The 12,598-nt window shown below is 39.9% G+C and overlaps 1 protein-coding gene across 3 annotated transcripts in view; it reads left to right on the top strand.

Moving 5' to 3' along the window:
* The first annotated feature begins 35 nt into the window (after nt 1–35).
* Nucleotides 36–12,598, top strand: part of NCAPD3 (non-SMC condensin II complex subunit D3) — an 87,975-nt gene continuing 75,412 nt past the window's right edge. The window contains exons 1-4 of one of the 3 annotated variants that reach the window (XM_036930046.2): nt 36–226; nt 434–700; nt 2,908–3,062; nt 5,886–6,048. In XM_036930046.2, the coding sequence (XP_036785941.2) occupies nt 637–700; nt 2,908–3,062; nt 5,886–6,048 (382 nt within the window). In that variant the 5' untranslated portion in view covers nt 36–226; nt 434–636. The remainder of the gene's footprint in view (nt 227–433; nt 701–2,907; nt 3,063–5,885; nt 6,049–12,598) is intronic. The other 2 variants (XM_036930045.2, XM_036930047.2) reach the window with 2 other exon arrangements.

The following is a 12,598-nucleotide window of genomic DNA, read 5'->3' as shown; positions in this document are numbered from 1 at the left end:
ACTCCCTGCGCATGTGCTAAAAGGAAGGCCTGTCTTTCCCTTAGTTGGTATGGCGGCCGCGGCCTGGTTCCCGAATCTGGGACCAGATGTACCCTACAGTAAAACTGCAGATGTCCTTTCAGAATGTTTTTCTCCACCGCTCTTCCTTTATTGCTTTACAGTTCGATAAACGTTAGCTACCATCCAAGTCCGGATATGTACGACGTTCGGATTGCTCTCTGACGAGGTAAAGATAGCCTTTTGACACGGGAAATGTCGCTTGACGGGGGCAAAGGTAACAATTATTACAGGAAGTATCCGGTCTCGAGTTCTCTTTAAAGTGTCGTCTCATTTAAGGAAGAAAAGGCGAGAAAGATGTTATTGGGCTTTGCCTTAACTCTTGATATCTACCTTAAAGGGGAAGCTAAATAAACACAGCCGCACCTTTGCTCAGTCCACAGTTCTGGTCCCGCCCCATCCTTTGCGCATGCGGCGGGACATCTTGCCGATTGGTTAAAGAGTGAACACGGCTGGGCACGAGGAATGGTCGGTGGAAAATCCCAAGGTTGTGATTGGACCATAGGAACGTCTCAGAGCGCGCGCGGGAGCGAGCTTTGAAAGTTGACCACCGAAGAGCGAGCCGGTGTCCCCGCGGTCATGGTGGCACTACCGGCGCTCGCGAGCGGCCTGCAGCCCTGGTGCCCGTTGGATCTCAGCCCGGGTGAGGAGGCGAGGCCATGAGTCGGGAAGGCAGGGCTGCGGCGCTCCGCGCGGCCTTGGTGGGGTGGGGGTGGGGCGCTCGGCTCCCCGCTTCCCCGAGTGTCCCGGCTGTGCACTGCGGCCATCGGCTAGCCGGTCTAGAGTAGGCTCAGTTTAGTGAAGTCACGTCGGGGAAGGGGCTCATGTGGTCCTATCTGAAAGGGTATCTCTCCGCGACCCTCCTTACCCAGAACGACTAAGGAGACACGGGCCCACGCAAGAGACTTTATTATCTGAAGGAGAGATTGGCTGCACCAGAGGGGGGTGGGGAGACAGAGAGAGAGAGAGAGGGAGCAGCAGAGAGAGCAGTGGGACAGAGAGCAGAGAGAGAGCAGGGAGAGCAGGGGGACAGAGAGACAGAGACAAAGAGAGAGAGGGCAGCAGAGAGACAGAGAGAGCGGAGGGCAGCAGCGTGGTGCCTTTTATTGTGGCGGATCTGCTCAGCCTGTTGCCTTGGGGGAGGGTCGGGATGTTTAGAGATAAGGCGGGGTAAGCCCAGCAAACCCCAGGCAAGCCCAGGCATAATTCTCACTGGTTTATGTGCTTGGGACCATGGGGCAAATGGAGGATAAATTACTCTATTCTTACACGATCTGTTTTAGTTCTTTTGATTCTGTTTTCTCGGCCTTGCCTCCTGATTAAGCAAGCCTTCACGGGCAACCTGATCTGTCCCTGCCATTTTAAATAGCAAATCTCTCTTTTCCGCCAGACTGATTTCTTGAACGTCATGCTCATTGTTTAAACTAGATGTCTCACGGGCCCCTCAGACGTCTCCCGAATGGAAGCCAGCCGGGCGGTCACGGCTTCTCACCGCCCTCACTGGTGGCCCTCAGGTCCCGCGTGGTTCCCGACGCCGCTGCCCCAGCTCACGCCTTCTTTAGAGTCCATCTAGGCGACTGGGGGAGTATTTTAGCTGCTCTCCCATGCTCACGTTTCCCGCCATCCCCCACACCTCCACCAGGATCACACGCCTGACCCTGTCAAGTTTTAAACTTTTAATGTCTCCCCTTTGTTTCCTAAATAAGTGATCGAATCTTTTAGCATGCCATCTAAGAGTCTTCACCATTCACTGCAGTCTTCTTTTCTAAGGGCATACATAACTTTTGAGGTCAGAGATACTGGGATTTGTCTGTTGGCTCTGCGGATTAGCAGTCTGTGTATCACTGGGCAACTGGCTTAGCTTTGCTAAACCTTAGTTTCCTTATATGTCAGACGGGGATTATAGTGCCTACCTCACCGGTGTTTTGTGAAGATTAGTTTAGTACCTGGTACACAACCGCTGAATAAATACTACAAATAACTGGCCTTTCATATTCAAACTGAGTGCTGTAACTATTTTGTTCATTTGTGAACAGGTTATACTTTCCCTTTGTGCTTTGTTATGCAGTTCTGTCTGTCTGGGACATGCTTTTCTCCATTTCTCTCCTCCCACATTTAGGTCCAACTGAAGCAGAATCATCCTGCTCACCGATGTTCCTACCTTTCCTCCAGTAATATTTTGTATTGCTCTCTAGTGTTTTACACATGTGTTAACTGTTTTGACACTCATCCATTGTACAGATTACAATAATAGCTATCATTTATTGAATTTATTGATTTCCTGAGATCAGGTCTTTTCTCTTTTGTTAGTTTTGATTCAGAAATGAGATCAGAATACTGATGTGCGTTTAAAAATATGCATAGAAAATAAATGGGAGAGTGTTATGACAAAAAAAGAGGCAGGAAAGATGCAAGAACATTTTTAGGAAAGTGAATGAATAATGAAGCATGTTAAACAGTCAGTCACATCAGCCGTCCCTGTGTGCTGTATGCTTTACTTGGATTTATTAACTTGGTTGTAAGCTTTTCACAAAGCAGCATGAGAGGCAGTCTTTTATTAACCTCTCTTCTCCAGGTTGAACCTATGGGAAAGCCTGATCTTTAAGGGTTTTGAAATGTCATTCCCCAAAACTTTTGTATCTAAAAGCTAGTTGTCAATTAGAATTAAAAAAAAAAGATTTCTTAAACTTTTCTGCTTTCTTTAAATTATGCTACATCTCTGTATTGTATAGTTAAATATGCCTTGTGACTAATAAACTTTTCTCTTCTTGAATGTACCTCAAGTCTAAAGATTATTGGCATTTTACTTGTTACAGAACATTTGTTGATTTATTTGCTTTTTCCCACTAGAATGGGTAGGCATGGTATGGGAAATGGACTTCACAGAGACTGAACCTTTGGATCCCAGTATAGAAGCAGAGATCATAGAGACTGGATTGGATGCATTCACAAAACTCTATGAAAGTCTTTTCCCCTTTGCTACTGAAGAACATGGATCTACAGAGGTAAAAAAATTTTTAAATCAAGCTAGCCATCTTTAGGTGTTAGAAGCGGAAGATGAAAGTTGTTGTTATAATTTAAACCTTAGCCTTGTTAGTGTTAGTTAATTTATGGGAGTATCCTAATAGCTCTCTTCCAAAAGGTTTGAGGTATTCTGATTTTTTTCAAGTGATGACCATTTTTTACAAAAGCAAATTAAAGAATAAATGCCAAAACAAGGAGGAAAACCAGACAAACCAGATAAAAAAGGCCAAGAAAAATACAATAACAGTTCAGGCATCTCTTAATTTTAACAAAATCTGATATTATTGAACTGAGACATGATTAGTTTATTTACAAATGGAACATAGAGTTCCTTTAAATATCGAATGCTACTTAGTATGCTTATTATAATTTAGATCATTAATTGCTTTTCAGAAACTGAAGGGCTAGAAAGCAGAACATGAAATACTTAGATACTAACATCTCTGAAAAATTTAACAAAAAATATTTCAGTTAAAAGTTTCACATAGCTGTTCAAAAGTTAAATCATCTTGTTACACATTCATTAAGCATACTGCTGAGTACTGCGTTAGGTATGTTAGAAGGTAAAATGATGAAGATACAAAGCCTCTCCCTACATCCAGGACACCCCCGGTTAGGAGAGTGCAGAATTAAGCACAGGCTCATAGAGCTCCCACTTGCATTTCATGGCCTAAGCAAGTCCGGCAACCGTATCCAACAACAGGGGCATGAAGAGGCATAGTGTCATCAGGAGTCTAGGGGAAGAACCGGAAGTATTTGGTGAACTGCATTGTAAAAACTGCTCTTAAGAAAGGTTAGATAACATCTAAAGGGCATGGAAAAGGGAGTAGGGTAAGACTGGAAAGGTCCCAGAAAGAAAGTAGTTGGAGGCAAGTTTTCACAAATGGGCAGTGTTGATTAGCAGAAAGTTGAGTCCTAGGGCATTCCTAGGACAGGAACAACACGGTGAGAATGTGAAGAGAATCCTGAGTATGTAGTGCCAATGGCATACAGAATTTTAAGAATGTGATGAAACAGGACAATAAATTGGACTGAGAATAGATCATGGGTAGCTGTAAGTGAGGTTCGAAAATTATAATAGGGTATTATTGTATATAAAGTTCAGTTCCAAGCATCATACATATGCTCAGGTAACCCTCACAGTCAGCTCTAGGAGGAAGAGTTTCTAGTGAGCAACAGACTAACTCACAAGAATACATCTGTTTTAGGACACATGTTCTTGACCTGGATAGACTGGAGTGGGAATGGGAGATTATTTTGCTCCCCTAGGTTTTATGTGTGTTATGGCATGGTCTGGAGTTATTGTTGTGGGAATTGGAAAGGAGGGCTAAAAACTAGGGACATTTTCTGAAGTAGAGTTATTAGGGCTTTGTGAACTTAGCCAGCTTTTATCAAATCTGGAAGACAGAATGCAGAGTACTAAATTGACTGGGTATGGGGGTGAGAGAAAGAAAGGAAAGTCTCAAAGGTCACCAAGATTTGGCAGCTAGGGGTGTGATGATACTGTTAACCCAGGTGGGGATGAGGGAGAAAGTGTAGTCAAGTGGACAAAGTATGGGGCCTCTTTTAAGCTTTTGAAGGTGAGATTCTGTTAGATCTTTAGGGAGGTGTAATCAGTAGCTGGAAATGTGAATCTGAAGACCAGGAGAGAGGCTAAGATACAACAAAATAGACAGAAGAGGCCTCCAAATAAAGGTGATGGTTGAAGTGCAGCGATGCATGGGATCAGTGAGGGAATAGATGGGACAGAAATGAAAAATCTGGCAGAAGGGGACAGGAGGAGCAGCAACAGTGGGGGTGCTGATGCTGATCAGGTACCAGATGCTGCAGAGGTGCTGGCATGCAGAGGTCAGGGTCAGGGCATTTGAGGCAGATGATTGGATTGACCTTGGTGACCTCAAGGGTCACAGTTACAGGTGAGTGAAGTGGCTTTAGGAATAAAGATATAACTGCTGTAAAGGCAGGAGATGATTTCTTCCAGAAGTTCTATGGTGAAGTAATGGAGAGTGCTGAAAATATTTCAAACGGCCTCTTCCATAAGAAGGCGTGTGCTAATCAGTGTGGCACAGCCAAGGCATTACCTTCCATGGGCCGTATTTTAGGGAACCAGGAAGTACGAAAGTCAAGATTTCTTGAACTTTTGTGGGCCTGTCTTTTTAAGGTACTCCAAGGTAAATCATGTTTAGTTCTTGCTATATTTGGTTTACAGAGATAACCCATTTCTTCTTCATGTGTTTAATAGGGGAAGTGTGGAATAAGGATAAAATTAATAAAAATGTGACATATTCTAGGGTTTGTTTCCTTTCTAACCTAGGCTACTTCTGAAATCTTTTTGCCTGCAGAACACTTAAATTTAAATAAATTGTTCTGATTTCCTCAGTTAATAATTAGAGAGATAAATGGATTTGGGTACATTTAACATAGATGGAGGGGTAGCTTGTCTGAATAATCACTAGTATAGGGTGTCCCAAAAATCTTAATGTAGTTTTTAGCTATAAGAATTTCATAAATATCTATGCATCAAAGTTAGCCCAAACTTTTTTGTAAGTTTAATCATTTAAATTTCTTGTATATTTACTTATCTTTGTAATTGTGAATAATACATTAAAAAATTTTTTTCAGTCCTTTTCATGATGGCAAATGTTTATAATTAGGAACCAGGCTGGTAGGCTGGTTCATTCCTTTTTCATTTTCATTTTCTTTTTCATCCTTTTTTTGTAAGGCATTGCGTACTTACAAAAATCAAATAAGAGATTTTTCCCTCTCTCTAATTACTGGCTTGTGTGATTTACCCCCCTTCTCAGAGCATTTGGACCTTCTTCAATGAGAACAATATTTCCCACAGTGCACTGGTGGCATTGTTCTATCACTTTGTTCAAACAGTACATAAGAAAAACGTCAGTGTGTGGTATCGAGAATACGGCCTTCATGCCGCTGGGCTTTATTTTCTGCTACTAGAAGTACCAGGTATGGATATGTGATATAACAGTTTCAGCTCTTGCATAGTTTTCAATGTTTCTATGTTGTTTTGAACTCACTTTGTGTCCTGACATAAAATGGGCAGTGATAACCCAACTGTTCTGAGGGTTAAATGAGAGTAAGCCTGTGAAGTAAAGGCATGTTATAGGAGTTCCAGGAATGTCTTTCTGCTTTCTTTAAATTTGTTTGTTTTGTGATATTATGCTATATGTATGACCTCATACAAGTAATCTAAGAGGGGTGAGGCTGGATGGAGGGCAGTGATTCCAAGCTACAGGAGCTCCACTCCCATCCACCTGACCTAGGATGAGATACTGATGCTGTTCCCTGTCCTCCTGACTCCCTGGCCAGATTGAGAAAAACTGCTGTGGGGAGTCATGTTATATGTCACCTGTGTGGGTGTGAAAAAATAGGTTAAAACCACTCAGAGCAAGCATGAGAATAGTTGGGAACAATTTGATGAAGGTAAGCATAGGAGAGGAGTCTGTTTATGAGCACTGTTCCACTCCCTTTTTTCTTGGTATCATTTAAAAAACTTTTTTTTAATTAAAAAAGCATAGCTGACCTACAGTATTGTATTAGTTTCATATGTACAAAATCCACTTCCTTTACAGTCAGAGAACTTAGGCAGCTGTTCCTCTGAGCAGCGAAGCAGTCCCTTTTCCTCCCTCCTTGAGGCAAGGGAGGGGGAAGCAGGTACAGCTGGAGAACCCACAGTTCACATGAAAAAGAAAAACAGGATTAGTCAGCTCTGCTGCCGGTCATTGTTTATATAAATGCATTTGTAGTAAATGTTAAGGATCTATTCTGTATGATTTGGGGAATTGGTAGAAAGATACGTAATACAAAAATTAAAACATTGATTTGTATTATTTGTAAAGCTTAGTTGCTAAGCAGTGTCTTGGTTGTAACTGGGCTCTCACAGAAAAGTGGTGGCTTAGAAACCCAGTTTTACACTTCCCTTCCCTTGCTAGATGCAGTTCCTTCTGAGTAAGGTTGAGATTCATGCTAGAGGCAAGAGGTGGCTGTTACTAATTTTATAGGGCCACCTGTAGTTTTCCAGCAAGTCTTATTCTTGCCAATTGCCTTCTGCTTTTAAATCTTTGGGATTATGGTTGGAAGGCTGTTGATAGTTAATATTCGATCACAGTGTTATTTTTCAGCATTGTTTTGGTTATTCTGGGTCATTTGCATTTCCAAAAGCATTTGCATGTCAATTTCTGCCCCCGAAAAAGGCTGCTGGGATTTTGGCAGAGATTGCACTGAATCTGTGGATCATTTACTTAGGTCTTTAATTTGTTTCAGTGATATTTTGTAGTTTTCAGTGTACAACTCTTGCACTTCCTTGGTTAAATCTATTCTTAAGTATTTTATTCTTTTCCATGCTCTTGTAGGTGAAACTGTTTTCTTAGTTTCATTTTTGGTTTATTTACTAGCCGTAAATAGAACAACAACTGGTTTTTGATATTTGAACTCTCACCTTGCAACCCTGCTGAACTTATAGTAGGATTTTCCATGTATAATCTTATGTTGTCTGTGAATAGACATAATTTTACTTCTTCCTTCCAGTCCAGGTGCCTCTTAGTTCCTTCGCTTGTCTAATTGCCCTGGTTAGGACCTCCAGGATGGTATTGCATAGAAGCAGGGAGGTGGGCATCTTGTGTTCATGATGTCAGGAGGAAAACTTTCAGTCTTTTGCCCCTAAGTATGACAATTGCTGTGGGTGTTTTGAGGATGGCCTTTATCAGAGTATTAGTTTGTTGAGTGTTTTATTATGAAAGAGAATTGAATTTTTTCATTTGCTATTCTGCATCTGTGAGGTGATGGTGTGGTTTTGTTCTTTAGTCTAATAAGATAGCATATTGCATTGCTTTATTTTCATGTTAAACCAATTTTGCATGACCTTGGTTATAGCATATAAACTTTATATGTTGCTAGATTCCTTTTTATTTTGAGATGTTTTTGTCCAGCTTGGGTTTTAGGGTAATACCAGTCTCATAGAACAAGTTGGGTAGTGTTCTTGCCTCTTGTATTTTGGGAGTTCGTGAAGAATTGGTTGTTTTTCTTCCTCAAATTTTTGCTAGAATTCATTAGTGAAGCCACCTGGGACTGGAGGTTCCCTTGAAGTTTTTGTTTGTAGAATCTGTAGTGTTATGTCCTCCTTTATGTCTGATGTGCATAATGTGTATTTTGTTTTTCCTTCATTATACTCTCTTCATCCACTTCTTATTTCAATGATTTTGGTCTTTTTTCTGTTACTCCCTTACTTTGGGCTTAATTTGTTCTTATTCTAACTTCTGAAGCTAGATGCTTAGATCTTTGTTTTCACATACTTTTCCTTGTTTCTAATATCCATGTTATGAATTTCCTTTTATGTACTGCTTTATTCGCATCCCACAAATTTTGATAATTTGTTTTCATTATCATTCAGGCCAAAGCAATTTTCTGATTTTTCTTGTGATTTAGTACACCTTGGAGTTATTGAGTACTGTGTTTAATTTCCAAATATTTGAGGACTTCCCTGAAATCTTAATGGTAATTATTTCTGTTTTAATTATATTGAGATCACAGCACATGCTTTGTATGATTACCATGCTTTTAAATTAGAGTTTTTGCTTTTAATGGCCCAGCACAGGGTCTGACTTGGAGAATCTTCTGTTTGCCCTGGAATAAAATGTGCATTCTTCCTTTGGGGAATCTAGTTTTCTTTGAGTAGGTCTGGTTGGTGCTAGGTCTGTTCATGTCATTTATATCTTTCCTAAACTTCTGTTTATCCATTACTGAGAGAGAGGACTTTTGAAATCTCCAAGTATGATTGTCAGTTTTTCAGTTTCTCTTCTTAGTTCTGTTGTTTTTAACTTAAGGTATGTTGAAAGTTGGTTAAATACAAACAGCTATGATTGCACATCTTCCTGATGAATTGATCCTTTGGTATTATGTTATGTCCCTTTTTGGTTGTATTCCTTGTCCTGAAATCTACTTTGATGTTAAGATAGCCATTCTAGTTGTCTTATGACTGTCCTTACTTGGTACATCCTTTCCCCTGCTTTTCTTTTTAACTGACCTGTGTATTTATATTAAAGAGTGTGTCATAGACTGCCTGGCATTGGCCACATTTTTAACCCACTCTGACAGTCTTTGCCTTTTTACTGGAATGTTTAGACAATTTAGATAATTATACTTAACATATAATTATCAACGTGATTAGGTTCCTGCCATCTTGCTATTTATTTTCTTGTCCCATATGTTCTGTCCCATTTTACCTTCTTACTGCCCTTTTATGGAGAAAGTATTGTTTTCGTATCCCATGTTACTTCTTTTGACTTATTAACTATACTTTGCATGCGAGTGTGTTTTAAGTGTTTGTTTTGGGTATACAGTAAGTACTTTTAACAGTCAATCTTCAGATAATATTCTACTACTTTACAGTTAATGTAAGAATCTTAGAATATACTTCCCTTTCTTCCCTTCTCTTCCTTTTACTATTATAAGTTATACATTTTATTGCTATATGTACAAACTACACAATTCTTAACATTTTTCTTTGATGTTTTAAATAATTTTTCTAAAACACACACACACAAAAAATGTCTTTGGCTTTTCTTTTTTATTTTATTTTATTTTATTTATTTACTTTTTTTTAAATAATTATTTTTTATTGAAGGGTAGTTGACGCACAGTATTACATTACATTAGTTTCAAGTGTACAACACAGTGATAAAACATTTATATACATAATTCTAGGTTCCAGCTATCACCCTACCAAGCTGTTACAATATCTTGACTATATTCCTTATGCTATACATTACATCCCGGTTACTTATTTATTTTATCATTGGAAGTCTGTCCTTTTTTTTTTTTTTTTTTTTTGTGAGGGCATCTATCATATTTACTGATCAAGTGGTTGTTAACGACATTAAAATTCTGTATAGGGGAGTCAATGCTCAATGCACAATCATTAATCCACCCCAAGCCTAATTTTCGTCAGTCTCCAATCTTCTGAGGCATAACAAACAAGTTCTTACATGGAGAACAAATTCTTACATAATGAATAAGTTACATAGTGAACAGTACAAGGGCAGTCATCACAGAAACTTTCGGTTTTGCTCATGCATTACGAACTATAAACAGTCAGTTCAAATATGAATACTCATTTGGTTTTTATACTTGATTTATATGTGGATACCACATTTCTCTCTTTATTATTATTATTTGTAATAAAATGCTGAAGTGGTAGGTAGATACAAGATAAAGGTAGAAAACATAGTTTAGTGTTGTAAGAGAGCAAATGTAGATGATCAGGTGTGTGCCTGTAGACTATGTGTTAATCCAAGCTAGACAAGGGCAATAAAACATCCACGTACGCAGAAGATTTCTCTCAGAACGGAGGGGGGGTGAGGTTCTAAGCCTCACCTCTGTTGATTTCCAATTTCTCACCTGATGGCCCCCCTGCGACTGTGCCTGTCTTAGGTTGTTCCTCCCTTGAGGAATCTTACCCGTCTCTGGCTAACCAGTCATCTTCCGGGGCCATGCACGGAAATGTAAAGTTGGTAAGTGAGAGAGAAGCCTTATTGTTTGAAAAGGTTACCTTTTTACTTCTTTGCATATTTATGCCCTGTGGCTTCTATGCCCAGCATTTGTCTTGAAGTATCTTTACCACTTGGAAGAATTATGATACTCGGTAAATTCGATATGAGGCACGAATTCTATTTAAGGGTTGTAATTAGGAAGGAAGAAGAAAAGCTATACAAGTAGCAGATGGAAGAAAACATGGGAAGATTGATTATTTCTTTGACATATCTTCTTGTAGAGTAACTTCAGCATGTATAGGTTTTAAGCTACTACTTAAATTGCACACACACATTAACATAATAGGAGTATAGTTACATAACTAAAGCATATCTGTAATTACCAGCCATCTCCAGTGAAATCAAGAAAACCAGTTAGGCACCTTAGGCATTTGTGAAAACTTATCTATGATATGGTGGATATTGTCCAACTGAACTTGAACAGTCTGAGAGAAATCAGACAAATTAAAACAACCCATTCCTGGGGAATGTTCACATCCCTTATGTTCTTTTAACAGTAAATAGTCTGTAGTTGTAAGATTTTGGAGCGCTACAATTTGCACTTCTCCTAATTCTTGGTTGAGTTCCAACAGTATAGCTCCAGTCAAATTTGTTGTTTTACTGTATGCACAGGCCAGCTTAGATATCTCCTTCATTCCGATGGCAAGTCCAGGAGCTGGTGGGATGAGTGCATCTACAGCTGTAGCAGTGCGTGGATCTTTGTTGGGGTTTTTTGATGAGCATCTTCTGGCATGAGACTTCCAGAGAGTGCTGATGTTGGAAGTTCTCTTTCATATCGTATCTTAGTTCATTTTCGGGGTAGCCCAATTAGGCTTTGATCTTCTGTATAAACGTAAACAGACACTTTGCCTACACTTTTATATGCCCTTTATACCCTTGTGTAGAACTCATTGGAGGTTACCACACAGGAACTGCCCTTTTTTTTGTTTGTTTGTTTTGTTTTGTTTTGTTTTTGGTATCACTAATCTACACTTAAATGACGAATATTATGTTTACTAGGCTCTCCCCTATACCAGGTCTCCCCTGTAAACCCCTTTACAGTCACTGTCCATCAGCATAGCAAAATGTTGTAGAATCACTACTTGCCTTCTCTGTGTTGTACAGCCTTCCCTTTTCTCCTACCCCCCCATGCATGCTAATCTTAATACCCCCCTATTTCTCCCCCCCTTATCCCTCCCTACCCACCCATCCTCCCCAGTCCCTTTCCCTTTGGTACCTGTTAGTCCATTCTTGAGTTCTGTGATTCTGCTGCTGTTTTGTTCCTTCAGTTTTTCCTTTGTTCTTATATTCCACAGATAAGTGAAATCATTTGGTATTTCTCTTTCTCCGCTTGGCTTGTTTCACTGAGCATAATACCCTCCAGCTCCATCCATGTTGCTGCAAATGGTAGGATTTGCCCTTTTCTTATGGCTGAGTAGTATTCCATTGTGTATATGTACCACATCTACTTTATCCATTCATCTATCGATGGACATTTAGGTTGCTTCCAATTCTTGGCTATTGTAAATAGTGCTGCGATAAACATAGGGGTGCACTGATCTTTCTCATACTTGATTGCTGCATTCTTAGGGTAAATTCCTAGGAGTGCAATTCCTGGGTCAAATGGTAAGTCTGTTTTGAGCATTTTGATGTACCTCCATACTGCTTTCCACAATGGTTGAACTAACTTACATTCCCACCAGCAGTGTAGGAGGGTTCCCCTTTCTCCACAGCCTCGCCAACATTTGTTGTTGTTTGTCTTTTGGATGGCAGCCATCCTTACTGGTGTGAGGTGATACCTCATTGTAGTTTTAATTTGCATTTCTCTGATAATTAGCGATGTGGAGCATCTTTTCATGTGTCTGTTGGCCATCTGTATTTCTTTTTTGGAGAACTGTCTGTTCAGTTCCTCTGCCCATTTTTTAATTGGGTTATTTGTTTTTTGTTTGTTGAGGCGTGAGAGCTCCTTA

Source organism: Manis pentadactyla, chromosome 13 (genome assembly GCF_030020395.1).
Source record: "Manis pentadactyla isolate mManPen7 chromosome 13, mManPen7.hap1, whole genome shotgun sequence".
In the NCBI taxonomy this organism is placed as follows: domain Eukaryota; kingdom Metazoa; phylum Chordata; class Mammalia; order Pholidota; family Manidae; genus Manis; species Manis pentadactyla.
The sequence above is the reverse complement of the archived record's forward strand: the minus strand, read 5'-3'. Positions and strand labels throughout refer to the sequence as shown.